This window comes from Mobula hypostoma, chromosome 8 (assembly GCF_963921235.1).
Source record: "Mobula hypostoma chromosome 8, sMobHyp1.1, whole genome shotgun sequence".
Lineage (NCBI taxonomy): Eukaryota > Metazoa > Chordata > Chondrichthyes > Myliobatiformes > Myliobatidae > Mobula > Mobula hypostoma.
Window position 1 is genome coordinate 128,602,499 of NC_086104.1, and position 22,303 is coordinate 128,624,801.

A 22,303-nucleotide genomic window follows, 5' to 3' on the forward strand; every position below is an offset into this window, starting at 1 on the left:
TTGCAGAAGGACTTGGACAGATTAGGAGATTGGGCAAAGAAGAGGCAGATTGTGTACCGTGTAGAAGGAATAAAGGCATAGACTATAAAGCAAATTCAGAAATCGTAAGTGCAAAGGAGCTTGGGAGTCCAAGTGCAGGATTCTCCAGTGGTTGACTTCCAGGCTGAGTCAGTAGTAAGGAAGGCAAATGCAATATTAGCATTCATTTTGAGTGACCTACAATGTAAAAGCAAGAATGTAATGTTGAGGCTTTATAAGGCATTGGTCAGACAACGAAGGGTTGTAGAGAGAGCTTTTTGGCACATTAGCCTACATAAATCAAAGTATTGAGTACAGGAATTGGAATGTTATATTGAAGTTATATAAGACATCAGTGAGGACTAATTTGGAATATTATATGCAGTTCTGTAAACCTACCTACAGGAAGGGTATCAATAAGATTGAAAGAGCACAGAGAAAATTTACAAGGATATCTCTTGGACTTTATGACCTGAATTACAGGGAAATGTTGAATAGGTTATGTCTTTATTCTCTAGTGTGTAGGAGAATGTTGGGAGATTTCATAGAGGTACACAAAATTATGAGGGTGTATGAGAGGTTTTAAGGGGAACATAAGGGGAAACCACTCAGAGGGTGGTGAGTGTGTGGAACAAGCTGTCAGCGAAAGTGGTGGATGCAGTTTCGATTTCGACATTTAAGATAAGTATGTGGAATGGAGAGGTCTGGAGGCTTACGGTCCAGGTGCAGGTCAGTGGGACTAGGCAGTATAATAATTTGGCACAGATTAGATAGGTCAAAGGGCCTGTTTCTTTGTTGTATTGCTGCATGAATGTGTGACATACTTGAAGTGTTGTGAGCAGTTTTGTCTCCATATCTAAGAAACTATGTTTACAATGAAAGGCTTAACGTATGCCTAGCATTTACTGGCTCTGGGCCTGTACTTGTTGGAGCTAGAAGAACAAGGGAATCTCATTGAAACCTACCAAATTTTTAAGGCCAAGGTAGAGTACATATGGAGAGGATTTTAATAGTGGAAGAGTCTAGGACCAAAGGGCGTAGCCTCAGAATAGAAAGGTGCCTCTTTAGAGCAGATGAGGATGAATATTTTCAGCTAGAAGGTAGTGAATCTGTGAAATTCATTGCCACAGACAGCTGTGGAGGCCAAGTTATTGTATGTATTTAAAAGCAGAGGTTGATAGGTTCTTGACTAGTAAGAGAGTCAAAACTTGCAGGGGAGAAAAAGAGGAGTAAAGTGGGGTTGAGAGGGAAAATAAATCAGCAACAATTGAGTGGCAGAGCAGACTCAACAGGCTAAATAGCCTAATTCTGCTCATTTGGATTATGGTCTTGTGGATAGCAAATTTCTGAACAAGTGTGCTATTCTCAGCGTAGCCAATCCAAGCTATCTCAGGATGATTGAAGCTATGCTTCAAAGACATCGTCAAAGCCTTAACTTCTGTGCTAGCTCATGGGAATCCCAGTGCTACGATAGAATCGAGCATTGATGAAACATGTGGAAACCAAGCACAAACAATGGAAAAGTGTTTGCAAGAGCTCTAACCACACCCAGCTGTTTTGCCAAAAGCCGCCTGCTTTACATGTGGTAGTGTCTATGTAAGCCACTTGGTACCCATGGAGCTCAAAGATGGGGCTGTTACTGAAGAATTTATTTTTATTGAGCGTTGCAGCAAGGTACAGGCCCTTCTGGGACCACCCACCCTCACCACCCAATTACATTCACGTGACCAATTAACCTACTGACCTGCACACCTTTGGGATGTGGGAAGTAACCAGAGCGCCCAGGAGAAATTCATGCGGCCACAGGGAGGAGTTCTACAGACCAAGTTAATAGCACCAGTAGTTAATTGCAGTCAAAAACAAGCTTACTCCAAGTGTAGGAGTCTAAGAACAGACTCAAATCATCGTTGAATTTTAGTGGATGGATTAAATATTCATTCACCCAGTATGGAGTTCCTGGACTGTCCTCAAATTACAAATGCAAAATTGGTGGCATGTGAACTTGGTGGCACATAGAATACTCTATGAGATAGCCTCTGTATTCTAAGTCTACTTGACATAAAGGCAAAATAGGGAAATAATCAGCTTGTGTAGTGTAGGGCAAATGGTAGTGAGGACGCAGTAGGCAGAGCTGCGTGGATCAATGTGGACTGGCAGTGTTATAACTGGTTGTGTTATAGAGCATCCCATCATTCTGGGCAAGGTTTATATAAACAATCTTCTTTGATATTGATGAAGGGGTGGATTTGTAGCAGCAGTCCTTTATATTTTGTGTTAGCAGACATTGAATATAAATAACTCAGTGACCAACAGGATTCAGCCACGGTGCCACATTTGTAACTCAGAATAGATTTATGCTTCGGATTGAATTTCTGAACCATTCCACGGCCTGTTAGATGAAGGATTTAAAATCTGCCTATTTTTATCTACAGATACTCAGTAATAACTGAGTCCTGATCAAGATTACTCACTGAATTTGCAGCCTGATAATCTGTTTAAACATAAATCAAAATTTAAATTCTGACATGAGTGGTTCCTTAATACTAGAGTTGTCTATTAAAAGAGGTGCCAAACTGGTGAAGCTGCAATGTAGAACTCTGCTAATACACATAAACAGCGTGATGGATTGGAAAAGCTAAGTGATCTCACACTCAGTAGTTCAGAACAAAGCTCAGGTCATACTACAGCTAGTTATGAATGCTTAGGACTGCTGTGTTGAAGACCCTCCAAGAGTATTCCATCCTCCATAACAACAGGTTGAAGCAGCTGAATGTCATAGATGAAGCTGAAGCATTGACATCTGCTTTCAGTCAGAAATGCAGGATAGATGATCCATATTTGCATCCTCCTAACATTTCTACCATCAAAGAAGCTAGTAGACAGCTAATTTGGTATTGAGGGGACTAAGCACTGAATATAAATGAATGTAAATTCACTTACGGATGGGCAGGGGAGTGGAACCCTGAGCTGGAGAGACACTTGAGAAATCAGGGGGACATATTGCAGTGAATGTGAGTAGGTTTAGCAGACATGATAACTAGCAAAGAGGTAGGAGACTGGTGGTTTGAACTATATTTATTTCAATGCAAAATGTTTAGTACACGAGGTGAACAAGCTCATGGCATGGATTGGCTTTGTAAATGTGACTGACAAAACAGCAGGACTGACAGTTGACTATTCCAGTTACAGTATTTACTTATTTATTGGGATACAGCGTGGAATAGGGTGCCCAGCATTTGCCGATTTAACCCTAGCCTAATCTCAGGACAATTTACAATGACCAATTAACCCACCGTTCAATACATCTTTTGGACCGTGGGAGGAAACCGGAGCACCCAGAGGAAACCCACACAGTCACGGGGAGAACATACAAACTCCTTACAGGCAATGGCAGGAATTGAACCGGGTCACTGGTACGGTAAAGCATTGTGCTGACCATGCCACTACCGTACTGGCCCATGACAGATCCAGGTAACAGAGGAAAGGGGCAATGCCTTTCTGATGAGGGAGCGCTTAAGAACATAGGATATTCTTGGAGGGAATCGTTCAGTGAGACTATATTGGTATTGGTTTATTATTGTGATATTTACCACGATGCAATTTAGCAACCATCTATACAGAACATTTCCAAATACAAGTATTCTGAGGTAGTACAAGGGAAAAGCATAAGAGAATGTAGAATATAGTGTAACAGTTACAAAGAAAGTGCAATGCCTGTTGACGATAAGGCACAAGGACAATGATGAGGTAGATTGTGAGGTCAATAGTCCATCTTTAACATGTGGGTAAAACTTGGAAACAAAAATGTGATGATCATTTTGATGGGTCTGTTTCAAGCCTTCTCATTATCAATGGGAATTGGAGGACATAGAGGAAGATTTCAAAAGGTGGTAATAAGGTAATAGAACTGGGAGATTTTAACTTCCTATTATTGACAGAACCAGCCACAGTGCAAAGGGCTTAGCTGGGGTGGAACTTGTTAAATGTATCTAAGTATGTTTCCTTAGTATATAGAGAACACATCATTGAACCCCCTCCTGAGAAATGAGGTAGAGCAAGTGAAAGAAGTGTCAGTCAGGTACCACTTTGGGACCAGTGAACATAAATATTTTAAAACTGATAGAATTGTGAATGAAGATAGGATGGTTCCACAAATTATTAAGGACCTAAACTGGGGCAGAGCAAATTTTGGAGATATTATTTGGGGTCTTGTGTGAGCCTGCTTGCAGGTAAAGGGACAAGTGGAAGGTGGGAGGTTTTTAAGTGTGATGTTAAGAATCCAGGGGCAGCATATCCTGTTGGGTTGAAGGCCAAGGCTGGCAAATTTAGGCTATTGTGGTTGTCAAGAGGTGTTGAAGCTTTGGTTGGGAAATAAGAGAAGCCGTATATTAGATTTAGCAATTGGGAATGAGTGACTCTTGTGTAGGAGTATAGGAATACTTTAAGAGGGAAATCAGGAGGACAAAAAGAGGGAATAAAATGGATCGAATAGGCAGGGTTTTGGATAATCTTGAGATTCTAAAAGTATATTGAGAGTAGAGGAAGTAGATTCCCTTAAAGATCAGCATAGCCATCTTATGTTTGAAGCCAGAGGAGGAAGATGTGATTTTTTTTAGTGAATTTCTCTGATCAGTTTTTACTGTGAAGAAGATCATGGTTGCTAAGGAATTGAGACAAATGGACCACAAGTAGGTTACCAAAGAGAAGGTATTGGTTGTTTCAAAGCACATTAAAGTAAATAAATCCCTAGGAATTGACCATGTGTATCCTCAGACCTAGTGAGGCCCATCGGAGATATTTCCTTTATCTTTAGCCACAGGTGCAGTTCCAGATGACTGGAGGGTGGCTAATGTGTCATCATTTAAAAAGGGCAGCAAAAACAAGCCAGGGAACTACAACCAGTGGGCCTGACATTGGTGATGCACAAGCTTATGGTGGGGTTCTAGGGGACAGGATATACTAACATTTGGACAGACGCAGTTTGATTAGGGTTAATTTGCATTGCTTTGTGTGTGGGAGATTGTATCTGATAATTTTATTAGATTTGTCTGTATGGATTGTTAGCAAGGCCTTTGACATGGCCCACAGGGTAAGCTAGTTTGGAGGGTTAGATCGTATGAAATCCAGGGAGAGCTAGTTAACTTGATTTATATTTGGCTTGATCGTAGGGAGCAGAGGAAAATAATGGACCATTGTTTCTCTTGAGTGGAGAGCTATGACTAGTAGTATGCCACAGAGATCATTGCTAAGGCCTTTGTTTACACTAAGTGGTAAAGTAGATAGTGAAGAATGATATTATAAATTACTGGAAGATCTTGTTCAACTTGGTAAGTGAGCTGAAGATTGTCAAATGGCTTTCAATCCAAATGAATGTGGGGTGTTGCATTTTCAAAGTCAAACCAGGGTCAGGGCATTAAATAGCAGTTCCCTGGGGAGTGCTGTGGAACAGATGAGAGCAAGTATTTAGTTTGCTGGAAGTGGTGGCTCAGGTAGACAGAGTAGTGAAGAAAGTGCTAGGCACATAGCTGTCATCAGTCAAGGTATAGAGTATGGGCCATGATGTGACAGTTGTACAAGGCATTGATGATGTCACACTTTGAATTTTGTGAAGGGTTTTTTTGGTCATCTGTTCTAGGAAAGGTGTTATTAAGCTGGAAAGAATGCAGAGAAGATTTCAAGAATGTTTCCTGGCGTCAAGGAACTGAATTGGGAGAGTTTGGGCATGTTGGGACTTCCTTGGTGTGTCGAAAACAGTGACCTTAGAGGTGTATAAAATCACAAGGAGATTAGCTAATATGACTCCTAGCCTGTCCACAAATTTCTTGTACCATTTCTGATACTTCTTTCCCTTTTATTGATCTTTCTGTCTCCATTTCAGAAAACAAAAGTAGTGCAGATGAAGGGTCTTGACCTGAAGCATCAATTGTCCATTTTTCCTGTGTAGATGAATTTCTCCACAGGCTTTTTTTGTTAGTGAACAGCTGCTTGTCCCATTGGATTCAACTGGAGGCGACGTAAATACACATATGAATTGATAGATGTCCTTGATGTGATTTTAAAGCTTGATCTGACTTTTAATTGCACTTTAAGATTATTTTTAATTTTCAGTAATTCTAGCTGAATTAATTATTTGAATAGAATGTTTTCCCATATTGCTCCCAGCCAAAGGGAATTTATTGTACAGGTATATCTGACAAGGTTTAAAAAAAAAGAACAAGAGGGGCTGGCTAATTTGATTGTATCTTCAATATGCTGTGTAATTCAGTGCATTCAGCTATTGCAACAAATGTGTGTGGTATGGCTTTGATTATTAATTGGAATCAAAGAAGAACCTTCCATTCTATGAATATTTTGCCTTTTCATGTTCCCTGATATTGTCACTTAGCCTGTAGTATTCCTAAATTGTAGGACTGTTAATTTGTAGATAGTTTTGAGAAATGTAATCCTTTAGAAAAGAGATTGTTGAAATATTTGAATCTGGAGCTGACGTTCATAAATTATGCTTTTGGCACTAACTGCCTGGAGGCAATTATACCGTTCTATGTTTATAGTGTACGAACAAGCACTTCAGCCCACGATGCTGGCATCAAACACAATGCTGAAAATGTCTATACATGATCCATGTCCCTCTATTTCCGATCTTGTGTGACTATCTTTTGGCCTCTTAATCACCACTATCATATCTGCTTCCATCACTCCACACAGCGACCCATTCCAAGCACCCACCATTCTATTTAAAAAAAACAATATTGTACACACATCACCTTTAAATTTTCACCCTCTCACTTTAAAATACATGTCCTGTAGTACTTGACGTTCTTACCCTGAGAAAAAGTTTCTTATATTCTTATCTATGCCTCTCATAAACTTATAAACTTCTTTTAGGTCTCCAGAACTCCAGAGATGGATAGATTCAAAGTGCATTTATTATCAAAGAAAGTATAAATTATACAACCTTGAGATTTATTTGCTTATAGGCAGTCACAAAGCAAGGAACCTGAAAAAACCCAATTTAAAAAAACAATTCATCCAACAATCTCTTTTGACTCCCTGCCATCAGCCAGGGGTACTGTAACTGTAGTGTTCTCGTGCAGTGTGTTGAAACTCTGACTAAACTCCCAGTTAAACCGGAGCCAATGAAGACAGAGTCGTAGTAAGGTTAACCATTTACTGTGCACTCTTCCACATTAACATCGTATGGTGAAAACGGTTGATTAAAACAATACAAACATATGCAGTGTCTGATTCATTCTGGAGACCAGGCGTGCTCTCTTCTTTTAGCGAGTGTCTCCAGCCGCCCCGAGTAGTGGGCGAGTTGGTTACGTCAAACCGCCATCAGGCTCGAGCCGATCCTGTGTTTGAAATTGAAAAGCCGGCACGTGCACCACCCCAACCGCCGCTTCCTTAACAGAAACTGCGTTAATATTTTTACTTCAAATACATTCTTATGAACTTACGGCGCTGCTTCTATAATGTTTCTTTGTGGGTTGACACGGAGCTCTTCACGATCATGCTGCACGCATGGCACCCACCTTTTACACCTTCTCTGAACCGGAGGTTACACATAAGACGCGGCGAAACCGGAGGTGACGTCATCACATGCCATGATATACCGTAGATAATGAATGTACCTTTGTTACACTGTAACTTAATTATCAACCTTTAACTTTAACTAGAAAATAGTTACAAACAAATCATTTAAAACGTAGACCCAACAAAGTCAAATAAATGCCCTAAGGGCAACACAGTAACATTAGGACAAGGACTGTTAGGATGGGAAATGGCTTCTGCCCCTGGACTGTGAGACTACTGAACTCCCTTTCACCACCTGTCTCATTATGTATGAAGTGCCAGTGGTGTTATACTGTTGACTTTTTAACTTGTGTTAATTTATTTGTGGTATTATTACTTTGTGTTATGTGTGTGATTATATGTACTATGTTGTGTAGGAATGTTGTTTCGTTTGCCAGTGTACATGTATACAGTTGAATGACAATGAACTGAACTTTTTAACAGCTACAGTGAAAATGTAGCGCAGGGATTATGCAATTTCCATTTAAAAGTCCATTTTACAGACTAACTGCATACTTTAAATCTTCTCTATTACTTCATCAAAAAAAATACTTGGGTTACCTTAAACAAATTGCTGCTATCACTAGTTAAATCCTTTATTTTCTCCTGGATTTTTTAAAAAAGGTTTGATGTAATTGACTAGCATGTAGTTAATCTCCCTTCATTAGACTGAGCTCCAAAACTTTGAGTCTTCAATTTATCTGGTATCCCTTCTCGTCCAGGACAAATTCAAAGATTCTGAACAGCCATTCAATTTTTACTGTTACTTCCCCCCTAACCCAGAATGTATCCTATCTGCGCTAGTTGTCTTGAGTATTGCCATTATCTTGAGTCTTCTCTTTATCTAATAAAAATATTTAAATTCTGTACTGTTTTCCTATTTCTGCTATGTTGAATGCAATGTTTGTCATTTCAATTGTCTACCACAACTCACTTTGACTTCTCAAATTTTGGCCTTGACTGTACCAGCAAAACCTAATATCATTTTGAGGAGCAGGAATGTTAAAACCCTCTGAATATTCATCAGTTTCAGATAATCAGCGTTTCAAGTTTGTACAGTTCTATTTAGTGATCAACTAGTGAATGTTAACGAAGTTTCTCCCTCCCTCATTTCGAAACGTGCTCGTTTTCGAAGTTTTCTGAGCTTATATCAAAGCCCCACCCATAATACAAAATGATTATCTTTAGTGCCAAATGAAAGATTTTTTTTTAACAACCCGAGAGTAGTGACATGTTTTCTCATGCTAGATTGGCATCAGAAAGACAGTTTCAAGAACACGTGATGTTGGATAATATGTTTTGAGTATCTCGCAGACTGGGTGTACACATTAGTATTTGGATATAAAAGATTACAATAACAATACTGTTCAGAAATATTATTTTTCAGTTGTCTTTTTAAAAGATTGCTATTAATAGTTTTTGAACAGATTTTCTAAAATGCTTCATTTACTTATCATTAATCTCTGCTCAATATCACCATGGCACACGAAAGAATTTTTTTAGAAAATTATCACCAATTTGGGCATACATTCTCGAACATTTCACTGCCCCGATTTACAGCATTTGTTTTTATGTTATATTGGTGCCATATGAAATGTTGTGCTTTTGGATTCCTTACTAATAGTCTGGTTAACTTCTAAGCTTTTGACAGAAAAGGGAATGATCAGGGAGGGAGTGGCATTTGTGACAGTGACTTCAGCCCCTGATTTAACTTTCCCAGCATTTGATGAGAGAGAATTTCTTATGAAGGTATTAGGCATTCTGGGCACAATGTACAATGTAAGGATTTAGAAGGCTGGTTCCTTTTTGTTTTTTTTTCTCCATTTCGTCATTTAAGGTACAAGTATCCTTTTATTGATCTGGGATCATTATCTAGACTGCATCAAAAGCAATTTCTTCAGGAAAGCTTTCTTTTCCTGTTTTAATATTATACCTTTCAATGTTTAATTTTTAATCCAACTGAGCTAGAACACTTCCTTATCTCATTAAAATTTGCTTCTTTCTAATTGCATGTCCTCACAATTGATAATTCTTTCATTCCTTTCCATTGTAAGAAATTGGTCCATGTTGTTCCCAGGAACTAGATACACTATTGTGTTATTACTTGTTCGGAAATATACTGATGACGAACGCTTTCTCAAATGTTTCAAGTATTCTAGTCTCATTAGAGATTTGTTGTTCCTTCCTTTTCTCCGCTCCTCGCCTCCACCCGACACCAAGGTTTCAATGTAAGATGAGAGGTACTGTATTTGCAATGAGCCATAATAGCTTTACTTGCACAGCTGGATGATAATGATGGTGAAAATATTTGAAGAGGAATCATCTCTGAATCTAGACCAGCATTCCACCCTCAACTTATACCACACACAAAACACAGTGAACTGGTCATTCAACACAAAAAAGCCAATGAACTGGATGGCATGGTAGTGTGGCGGTTAAGGTAACGCTACTACAGTGACAGCAACCCAGGTTCAATTCCCAGCACTGTCTGTTAGGAGTTTGTGCATTCTTCCCAGGACCGTGTTGGTTTCCTCTAGATGCTCTGGTTTCCACCCACGTTCCAAAGATGTACGAGTTTCTAAGTTAATTGGCCACCTGGTGTCACTCGGTTTTGTTGTGTCAGAAGGTCCTGTTAATGTGAATAAAAATTTAAAAATAATTATTTTGTGGAATCTTGTAGTGTGCGAATAGTTTTTTGTCTCTGAGAGGTATGATGAGTTCAGGTATCAAAAACAAGAAGGCATAATTTTAAGTGAGTGGTAGGAGTGGATCATAGTGGTATGTTTTAAACATAGTGCGGTTGCTATTTGGAACATGCCATCAACTGAGGTGGTGGAATTGGATACAGTCACTATATTTAAGAGGCAGGAGGATAATTGTATAAGGCCAGAAAGATCAGCATGGGCATGGTGGGTTGAATGTTATGTTTCTGTGCTAAATGACTGACCTTTTCAAAGCATATGGTGTGATAATATTTTACAATAATCTGAATTGTACGGTTCATCTTGGGGTTTACTGTAGTTCATTGAACCCAGTTGTGATCTGTAATATTTACCCAATGTTCAAATACATGTATCTCACCATATACAACTCTGATAATCATTTCTTTGAAGGCATACTTAATAAGTCACTAATAGATTAATAACCATAATGGAATCAATGAAAAACTGCATCAGTCGTGCAAAATGTGTGCAAAAAGCAACAAAAAGAAAGAAGTAAATAAATAAGCAATAAATATCAAGAAAATGAGGTGTGGAGTGTTTGAAAATGAGTCCATAAGTTGTGAGAACATTTTTGTGATGGGCAAGTGAAGTTTGGTTCAAGACCCTGATGGTTGAATGGTAATACCTGTTCCTGAACTTGGTGGTGCAAGCCCCGAGGCTCTTGTAACAGCTTTCTAATGGCAGCAGTGAGAAGAGAGCATAACCCGGGTGGTGGGGTGCCTGATGATGGGTGCTGCTTTCCTGCGACAATGCTCCATGTAGTTGTGCTCAATGGTGGGGAGGGCTTTACTCGCAGTGGGCCCTGTATAACTGTTACAAGACCGAAAGCAGTGAGCATCCAGTCAGCATTCTCTGTCAGCGGATACATTTACTGCTGTCTTGGCTTCGAATTCTTGCTGGTGTACTTGGCTGATAGGGGACGCAACTTTTCAAGCTGCACAAGTAAGAAATGGGAGAGCAACCTCTGAGCCAAGGTTTCATTTGCACTGTTTATGGACAGGCTGTTCTTGTCAATTTCAAAATTCTTTTCTCCAATGCTGTGATTAATTGAAGTATCAATTGTCCAGCATTCTTAGAACAGTCAGGGATTTACAACTGTGAGGATTCCAAAATGTTGGATCTCCACAGTTGTTAAATAGCTTCGTTGGAGTTGGTGGCTATTTATTGCTGAGATTATGTTGTGTCATCAATGTTTAATGTTGAAATCCATCCAGGACTTGTAGGTAAAGTGAAACTGAGCCATATAGGTCAGAAACGTTTGATGTCGGGTCTTCACCGAATTCCCTGATCTCGGTCAGGCTGATGGCAGACATGTGACCTGATGCTTCTGGGCTGTGGGTAAATCACCCAAGATTCCCTTTCCTGAACACTTTTCAGTGATACCCTGTGCAGAAAAATATGTTGTTTATCTATAAGATAAAGGAAGAGTAGGGCATGACTATGTCATTATGCAACAAATGGATTTAAATTGAAAACAATGCAAACTCTGTCATCATATAGCCTTGAAGAAAGACTTATTTTTAACACTGAACTGATTCATCAAATGCACCGATGTCTTTGCTTGGAGCAGCAGTTGTCCATAGTACATTAGGTGGAGGAGTGCTGCCATAATCTTGTAGCAAGTATGGAACCATACAGTTCCCAGCAAATCCAGGCTGACTGTTGTTATCATTTATTGTAATTCAATCCACTTGGATTAGATCTGTGCTTGGTGATTCAGTACTTGTTTAGAGGCTTCTTCATTGTTGAGAATAACTGCCTCCATCTGTGTTGCAGATTCTAGCCACTGCTTTAAAAAAAGCTTCTCAGCTGCCTTCTGTAGTTCTTGCCTCTCACCGTAAACTTACATCCTCTTGTCCTAGATAGCCACATTGTGGGAGAAAAGATTCTTGTTATCTACCTTTTAAATCACTCCCATAATTTTGTATACCTTTATCCAATCACCCCAAAGCCTATTCCATAGCATAATTTCAAAACTCAGTATGAAATATCTCTTGGCAACACACTCAACATGCTGGAGGAACTCAGCAGGCCAGGCAGCATCTATGGAAAAGAGTAAACAGTTGACGTTTCGGTCCAAGGCCCTTCATCTCTTGACCAGTTTCTATCTTTATAAGTTGGGATTGTCACCAAACAAATTCCTACAGATGTAGTATTGATAGTACCCTGACTGGTTGTATCATCATCTGGTACAGCAATTTGAATGCACAGGAACACAAGAAGCTGCAGAGAGAGGTGGAAGCTGCCCGGTACGTTACTGGCATATCCCTCCCCACCACTGGTCATATTGAGAGGAGACACTGTCTCAAGAAGGTAGCATCTACCTTCAAAGATTTACCACAATTCAGGCCACGCCATCCGTTCACAGCTATCATCCGGCAGGAGGTACAGAGCCGCAAGTCCCATACCACCAGGTTCAAGGGCAGCTCAACCATTTGGTTTTTGGATTAACTGGCAAAGCCCTAATTGCCAATTGGGTTTAGCAACACTATAGCCACTCTGGAATTTTTTCCCTCATATACAGATTGTATATAATTTATGTTTAATTTGTGTTTTTCTTATGAATGCTTCTGATATGATGCTGTGTGCCTGTGATGTTGCTGCAATTAAGTTTTATGTTAAACTTGTGGAATAGTGCTTTTGACAATAAACTCTACTTGACCTTTTCTGAAAAGCAGATCTTTGCATATTACCAAGTTGTGTAAGTTTAATCACAGGACAATTTACAGTGATCAGTTAACATACTAACCAGCCAGTGTGTCTTTGGACTGTGGGAGGAAACCCACGCGCACAGGGGTAGGAATGTACAAACTTGCTCACAGAGGATACCAGAATTGAACTCTGAGCTGTAATAGCATTGCTCTAATCACTACACTGCCATTTATTCATGTTGAGCAGAAACACTGGAGTTAAAGACATTGCTATATCGTTGATCAGTAAGAATTGAGAATGTATGTTCTTACCTAGAAAGCCAAAGTTAGGCAGCATCTATGGAAAGAGAAAGACATTACATTTTGAGTTAGAGATCCTTAATCAGACCTTCTGATTATTGCTACCAGTTCCAGTAGATTTGGACCCTTCTTATTGGGGCCAAAAACAAATTCCTCTGCCTGGTCAGTAGTTAAAACACAAAATGTTTAAGCAGATGAAATTTATGTCTTTAACCTCTTTTGTACCTTTGTAATTGTTTTGTCAATCTAAGTGTCTTTGCAACAGATCTTTGTTTTCATTATAGAACATTTATCAGTGGATGTGTCTGTTTTATTTTTCAGTGGGCAACACTGCGAATAGAAAGAGGAGCCCGTGAAAGAAAGCACCTGATCTATAAGACTAACTCTAATGGTAAGTGCCAGATGCTAAATGGACTGCTATTTTGACAATGTGTTGCTTTGAAGAAACAAGAGGTTATCAACTTAGCAATCTTTAAAGTTAGGGATGGGTTAGTCGAAAGCTGAATTTGATTGATTTGTGTGGGAGTTTAGTGTCCTGTTGAACAGTGAGGTACCAAGTCAGTACTGAATATTGAATCTGTAGGAATTGAGGAATGTGGCCTATCACTCTACCATTCTGGTGTTTATACTGCATATGAGTTCAGTTGGTTTTGAAACTTTCCCAAAACTATGAGTCATAGAATTATATCGTTATGAGACTGTTCATGGCAAGCATCATCGGTTCATTCCTGTTCACGGCTCTAATCCTGTTGATCTGATTATTTTCTTATTCATTCCTCTCTTGTTGAAGACACTGGTTTGATTCTGTTTCAATTCCAGAAAATTCTATTTTGGTTTCTTTATTAATTTTTCAGAATCAGGGGTTTGGATAAACCAGTCTTTCCTACCCATCTTTAATTACCCTTGTGCATTTCGTACATGATACACTCTTGTCACTACTACCTTCTGACGTGCTCTTTATGTGACTGGTCTGTTTGAGTTTTAATCAGTTAGGTCACTCACGATGTTGAATACCATTGGATGTAAGGAGTAAATGGTGAGCCTTTTTCTGGAGATCGTCATTGCTAGGCTCCGAGCCGTACAGCATGGAAACAGGTCCTTCGGCCCACCTGGTGTCCTGGCAACCAAGACTCCCAGGTGCCTGCATTTGGCCATATTCCTTTAACCTTTCCTATCCATGTACTTGACAAAGTGCCTTCTCAATGTTATTAATGTACCTGCCTCAATCACTTCCTCTGGCAGCTCATCTCATATCAAAGATAATCTTCAACCGTTACCCTTTGCTTCCTACCATCAAGCCAATTCCTATCCAATTAGTTAGCTCCCCATGAATCTCATACAATGTAACTTTCCATGCAGCATGCTGTATGAAACTTCTATCAAAAGCTTTACTGAAGTATTTCTAGGCTATGTCTTCCACCTTGCCCTCATCGATCTTCTTGATTACTGTAAAAAACTAATCAAATTTATAAGATGTGATCTCCATGTTGATTATCCCAAATCAACTCCTATCTTTCCAATGGCTAAATCATATTCCATTTTTTAAAAATCCAGCTACAGAAATAATTTCAGAAGGATATTGCTGGGACCTGAAGGCTTGAGGTATAAGGATACATTGTATAGGCTGAAACTGTTTTCCCTGAAACATAGGAGGTTGATGGGTGACCTTGGAGGTTAATAAAATCATGAGGGACCTAGAAAAAAAATTGATGTTCACCTGTTTTTTCCCAAGCTGGTAGAGTCTAAAACTAGACTACATAGATTTAAGGTGAAAGATTTGACTGTCGAAACATGGAGGAACGATCACAAACTCCCACGGTCCTCGATGCTCCTGTGATATCAGTCTCTGAGGTTGATGTACCACTGCTGGAACCTCTGGTGGGTCTGACCTGCTAGTGGAACAGAGCAGATACTGAGAAGACATAATGTCTGCAAGATTACTTTTTTTTGAAGATAACTATATCAGATTGTTGCGTAATATGTCTCCCAGTTTGGACACCGGTCCCTAGATGTTTGACACAGGTTTTTGCCTAGGGTGGGTGCAGTTTTTGTCATGCTTGAACTCATTGCTGAGGCCAATGCAGGGTGATCCGTTTCACTTTATTCTTTATTGGGTTTATGGTATATTAGAGTAGTTTGGTGGTTATTTAAAGTCAACCAAATAATTCCTGTCTATGTAAAAATATTATTCTTCACATTGCTTTTGCGTCTTTTACTCAGAACTGTAAATCTGTTTCCAAGTCCTTGTACTATAGAATAATGGGAATATTAAGTCAAGTTGATCCAGAGGGACCATCAAGAAGAAAAACAGGAACAGCTTCCCCCTATTTACTCTATCTAAACCAGTTATAATCATCTTCACGCAAACACGAGGAGACCTGCAGATGCTGGAAATTCAAGCAACACACACAAAAAATGCTGGTGAACGCAGCAGGCCAGGCAGCATCTATAGGAAGAGGTACAGTCGACATTTCGGGCCGAGACCCTTCGTCAGGACTAACTGAAAGAAGAGAAGGGTCTCGGCCCGAAACGTCAACTGTACCTCTTCCTATAGATGCTGCTTGGCCATGCTGCGTTCACCAGCATTTTTTGTGTGTGTTGCTATAATCTTCTTCACCTCTGAAATTTCATCTCACTTTTTTTTCCTGAAAGGAGGAAAAACCTCAGCTCCTCTAAGTCTGACATTACAATAAGACATCTCATTCTTGGAATCAATCAGCACCCTCTCTAGAACTTACACATCATTTCTATCGGCAGTATCTAGAATTAAACATACACTTCAGTTGTGCTTGTATTCAATGATCTGATTTTGCACATTTTAACTCTGTTTATAGGTTCCATATGCTTCAGTAACCAGTCTCTCTAAATTTTCTATGACAGACAAGAACTTGTATACTTATACACTCAGATCTTCAGTTTCTGCACAGACATAAGAACTGCAATTTAGCCTGTATTGTCTCTCATTTTTTTTTATCTGCCATGATATGGTACTTAACTCTTTGCTATATTAACTTTCATTTGTCACTTATTTGCCTATTCAGCCAGCCTCTTGTTTGCACATAGTCTATTACTATATTTGCTATGCTTTCAAATTTTGATTCATCTGTAATTTGGAAATATTGCCCTAGCTAACTATGCTAAGTCAGTAATAGATATCAACCACAGCAGTGGTCTCCAGAACTGACCCCAACGAGCAACAACCCTTTACCATTGCTGTCTTTCTGCTGGTGATTATTAATTTTGGAAACCTCAATCTTGCAGTCACAAGTTTGGGGATCTACAGGTTCACTTGCTTGGTCTTTCGTCAGTTCAAAATTGGATAACCACAACCAACAATGTTCTAATAGTGTAGAAGGCACCATTAGAATATTGGTTGTGGTTATCCAACTTTGGGTGCCCATGGAGTGCCACGGTAGTTTAGTGATTAGTGCAACGCTATTACGGCTCAGGGCTTCGGAGTGCGGAGTTCCATTCCAACTTCATCTGTAAGGCGTCTGTATGTCCTCCCCGTGGAATGCGTGGGTTTTCTCCAGGTGCTCTGTTTTCTCCCCACAGTCCAAAGACATACTGGTAGGCAAATTGGCCATTGTAAATTGTCCCGTAGTTTGGCTTGGGTTAAGTCGTGGGTTGCAGGGCGGTGTGGCTCAAAGGGCCGGAAGGACCTATTCTGTGCTGTACATCAATAAATAAATGCAAGATCTCCCTCCCCTTTCTTGATCTCTGTCTCCAGCACTAAAGACAGGTTATCTACTGATATCCCTTGTAAACCCATTTATTCTCACAGCTACCTGGGTTATACCTCTTCCCACCCTGTCGCCTGTAAAAATGCCATCTGCTTTCTGAGTCCTGATGAATAGTTTTGGCCCAAAACATTGACTGTTTACTCTTTTCCATAGATGCTGCCTGGCCTGTTGAGTTCCTCCAGCACTTTGTTTTGTGTTGCTTAAATAGATACAAGGCCATGGCAATTTGCGGAGGAAGGGAATCGGAAATTCTGGATGTTTAGCAACTCAGAGATTTAGAATAACAGTCAAGATGCCAGAGTTCAGTCCCACAAAACAATGTGGCATTTTAATTCAGTTAATCATCTGAATTTTAAAACTAATGACAATGGAAGTGCCTATACATGAGTGGTCCCCAACCACCAGGCCGCAAAGATGTGCTACCGGGCTGCGAGGAGATGATATGATTTGGCAATATGAAACGATATGAATCAGCTGCACCTTTCCTCATTCCCTGTCACGCACTGTTGAACTTGAACACCCTCCTTCCCCTGTCGGCCAGTCCGCAAGAATATCGTCAATATTAAGCCGGTCCGCGGTGCGAAAAATGTTGGGGACCCCTGCTATATGTGACTCCTGACCTTACAGCAATGTGGTTGACTCTGAAATGTCCTATGTAGCCACTGTACAGTGTTATAGCTGCTGACCTTGCCAGTGCTAGCACTTCCAGAGTTCATATCACTGGCAAGGCCAGTGAGGTCACTGTTAGTCTTGAGTTGGGTGCAATTCACATTCACAGGCTTTGTTCCCTTTTGGAAGCAGGTGCACATCTCTTTTTAAATAAAAATATGTAAAAGAACAAAGTGAAAAAGACATTTTAATTGGTCAAGTGGGAGGTGTCAATGGCCATGCAATTATACAGTAAAAATCTTATTGCAACATTTGTAACACGCTTCAGGTATGTGTCATCTGTGCAAGGTTTTTCAGAGGTCTTTCACATTTCCAACCAGCAAAAGTGACACTGTGTTTTGTTTTATATTACAGGGATTATAGAGAAAGAACCCACATCTCTGGAGGAGGAAATAAAGCAGATGAGACAGAGTGGCAACAACAGAGCCCTGGACAGTCGAGAATTTGAAATGTCTGATATCTTCTACTTCTGCAGGAAGGGTGTTGAGACTATTGTGGATGATGAAGTAACAAAACGATTTTCTGCTGAGGAATTAGAATCTTGGAATTTGTTGACAAGAACAAATAATAATTTTCAATATATTAGCCTTCGTCTGACTATCCTCTGGGGACTGGGTGTTTTTGTACGATACTGCTTTCTACTTCCATTGAGGTAGGTATATATTTGTGATATGTTATTGTCTCACATTACAGCTGCTGGTGGAATGAGACTTTGTGCATCATTAAATGCGGTTGCAGATTCTCGGAATTTCTCCTGACTTTTCAGTAGCTTTTATGAAATACTAGGGGTTTGGCTTGTTCAAATTAGGATCACTGGGCAGACATGCATATGGATGGCATGTTTGAATAAGTTGCCCTGTGACTGAGCAACCTACTGCCATATTATCTCCTGTCCAGGTTTTCTGTACTCCATTCCTCTTCCGTAGCTTTGACGTCGAAGGTAGCTAGTGTTGACACCTGGATTTCAACAGAAGAATGGAAGAGATGGAAAAAGACTTTAATTGTCACACTAGCAGAGTGGATCTTGGAGTGCATTTAGATTCCCACACTCAGTTGCAAATTTCAGAAGTTTCAAAGGTACATTTAATGTCAGAGAAATGTGTACAATATACATCCTGGAATGCTTTTTCTTCCCAGCCATCCACGAAAAGTTAAATGTTAGAACCCCAGAGCTCCCCCCGCCCCCACCAGCTCCCCTCCTTCCCGCCTGTAAGCGACAGCGAGCAATGATTCCCCCCTCCGCCCACCGGCAAAAAAAGAAGCATTGGCATCCGCCACCAAGCCCTCAAGCGTGTAACAAAAGCAACAGCTAAGACACAGACTTGCAGTTCACCTGGTATTTGACATTTCACAGGTTCCCTCTCTCTCCCTAATAAGGGGGAAAGAGATGTCTCTGTTTCACAGCGAGAAGGGAGACATAACAAACAACTTACTGGTTTACGATGTTAAAAGTCCATTGCGTCGCTTTTTCTGAGCTCTGTGTCCAAAGATCTCAGGTCTCTGGGTACACAGCCAAAGACCTTCCAGCTCCCACAACACACTGGTCTGGGGCACCAACCTTGTTTCCGCCTGTCTCCAGAGCCCCAAGATCCTAGGCCTCCAAAAGCAAGCTAAGCTGCACCCTTGGCATATCGGATAACGGCCAGTCGTGACACCCTGAGAGCGGGTCCCATTCCTGCAAAGAACGGAAGTCAGTGTGTAACTCCAGGTCAGGGTCTGCAAAAGAAACCTGAAAGGGAAAAATAGAGATATTCGAGATGGAGATAGAACTGTTTCCAAAGATGCAAGCAAAGGAGTGGCCGTTTAGCGCCATCTTGACGAAGCTCCACCCTCTGACAGTGCATTACTGGAGCAGTGCAACGTATTTGGTGGCTACTACTTTGTTTTAAAGGGAAAATGGGTTAGTATTGGGAAATCAAGCTTTGCATCACAATAAATGATGCAGATTAACTCTATATTGCTCACACTAATGTGAGGTTTAACGATAGCTTTAAATGCGAACTAGCAAATGCATGATAGAAGTGGCTTGTGAGAGTGAAAATAAAACTTATGATGACAAGAAGAAAGATTTTTATAAAGGAGTGAACAGATGCACAATTTTTATTTTAATCTTTGTATGTAAGTCAGAACTTCAATGACTACTTCCAAAAGTAATTCAGTAGCATCATCATTGATGAAACTGGCTGAGACCTGAAGATTAATTACCAGAACAGATCTGGCAAGTGTTGAGGCGAGCTGCATGTTGGCATTTCTGATCACTGTGCAGTCTTTGTGTCTGCAGAGTCCCATCTTTGAACAGGGTTTAATTTCTCATGTTACTTGGCAGTGTTATTGAGCTGAATGGGAGATTCTAAATGGGTATGGCGACTCAACACAGCTTAAGCTGAATGAGAGATTCTAAATGGGTATAGCGACTCAATACAATTTGATAATGAGTCACAGCAGGGCATCAGCAACAGAAGAATTACATTCTACCGCAATCTCATGGTTGGTTACATTCCCTCTCTTTCATTGCAATTAAGCTAGAGGACTGAGCAGCCCTGGATGTCACAAAGCATGCCAGAACCACCTCTGAGTATACATAAGAATGAGGGGCTAACTTAGTGAGTTTGTAAAAAGGCATTTATGTGTGAGCTAATGTGCTAAGCAGCAAACGCTGCATGGAATATTCAACCAAGTGTCCCACAAGCATCAGTTTGGATCGAAGTACTGCAGTCCAACTACATCTGGTCACAAGTTGGTAAGAGGAAGAGATTGTTCCTGGAAACATCTTCTCAGTGATGACCTCTCCTTGACATTTAGCTGCATTACCATTGATATGTGCCCTACTATGAGCAGAAAAGTGTGGAGGCTAAACTGGAGTGCTTGCAACTACCTTTGGCCTGAAATGCTGAATGCATGATCTATCTTGTTGTTTTCCTGAAATCCCTCCTGTATTTCAGCCTGTCTTGAAGCAATTTGATTAATCAGGAAATGGTAGAGGGTATTGGATGCCATTAGCCTGCCAGTATTTCTGTTAATGGTAGCACTGGAACTACCTCTCTAGCTGTTGCACAGTGTGGAAATGTGCTTAGTTATGTCATGTGTAGAGAATGTATAAGTTCAGACAGGCTAAATTGCTGTCCAACCATTTAACTACCAATCATTAGCATGAGGATAAAAAGTGCTGTTGACAACACCATTCGCCAAAACTTGTTCATTGATTGCTAACCACTCGCCTCTAGGTCTTATAACTTTGGATTAAACATGGACAAAAGAACCAAATTCTAAGGAGGAGGTGAGAGCAACTTTACTGTGACATCAAGGGAGATTTGATAGAGTGTTCCACACCAGCAGCCTCAGTAAGACTGAAAACAATAGAAATCAAGGACTAGGCTATCCATCAACTGGACACCATCTGTTCCAGCAGACTCAGGAGGAAAGCAGTCAGCATAACCAGAGACACCACACACCCCGGCCACTCCCTGTTTGACCCACTGCCGTCCAGCAAAAGGTTCAGGACACTAAAAGCCAGAACAAATAGACTGAGGAACAGCTGCTATCCCAGAGCTGTGGCCTCCATCACACCACTCTCACAGAACAATAACTGAAACTGTGAGCATACACAAGGACTCAAATACTTGTACTGATGGCACTTTGTGCATTACTGTGATATTCTGGTGCTGCTGCAACTTATTTTCTGCTACTTATCTATTTAATACTGTTTTTCTATTACTGTCTTGTTTTTATCTACCACTTTATTTAATTGCCTGAGAGGAAGCCAAACATAGTTTCATTGTACCTATGTATAATGACAATAAAAATCATTCAATTCAATTCAATCAAGTCTCCTTTTATCTAAAGAAAAGTGGCATCAACCATCTCAGCTTGAATACTAGGGTAAATGTTTCAGTTATAAGGAGAAACTGGTCAGGTTGGGTAGGTCTTGTTTTCCTGGAAAGAGAATATAATTGAGATATATAATATTACAAGATAGACCACAGGATTTTTTTTCCTCGTGTCAGAGATGAATAAAACTAGCAGATATACAGTGCCTTGTAAAAGTATTCAACCTCCAACCTTTTGTTCACATTAATTAGTATTACAACCAGGGATTTTGATCAATTTAACTGAGAACTTTAACTTGTGAATCATATGCTCCTTTTTTTCACAGTAGAACCCAAAAGACGAGGAAAATTGTAAAGCATGAGAAACTAAGAATTCAGAAACTGAAATGTCAGTGGTTGGAAAGTGTTCATTCCCCTTTGCTAATTGAACCACCTCTTACAGTTATTATAGGCAGTAGTCTTTCTGGATAAGCCTCTATTAGCTTTACACAACATGATGGAGCAATATTTGCCCATTCCTCCTTGCAAAATTGCTCAAGCCTGTGCCAGGTTTGTTGGGGAGTAGCGGTGGACAACAGTCTTGCCAGAGCTGTTTGATCAGGTGAAGGTCGGGACTCTGACTGGGCCACTCAACATCATCAGTTGCTCTGGCAGTGTGCTTTAGGTTGTTGTCCTGCTGAAAGATGAACTTCTTCCCCAGATTAAACTTTCTGGCACAAGCTAGCAGGTTTTTATCCAGGATTTCTCTATTCATTTGGCACTATTCACCTTCCCATCAATCCTAATCAGATTTCCCTTCA

The 22,303-nt window shown here is 40.2% G+C and overlaps 1 protein-coding gene across 1 annotated transcript in view; it reads left to right on the forward strand.

Moving 5' to 3' along the window:
- gpat4 (glycerol-3-phosphate acyltransferase 4) overlaps positions 1 to 22,303 on the forward strand; it is a 110,777-nt gene that overhangs the window by 12,182 nt on the left and 76,292 nt on the right. The window contains exons 2-3 of the mRNA XM_063056809.1: positions 13,586 to 13,655; positions 18,031 to 18,328. Coding sequence (XP_062912879.1) covers positions 13,586 to 13,655; positions 18,031 to 18,328 — 368 coding nt within the window. The remainder of the gene's footprint in view (positions 1 to 13,585; positions 13,656 to 18,030; positions 18,329 to 22,303) is intronic.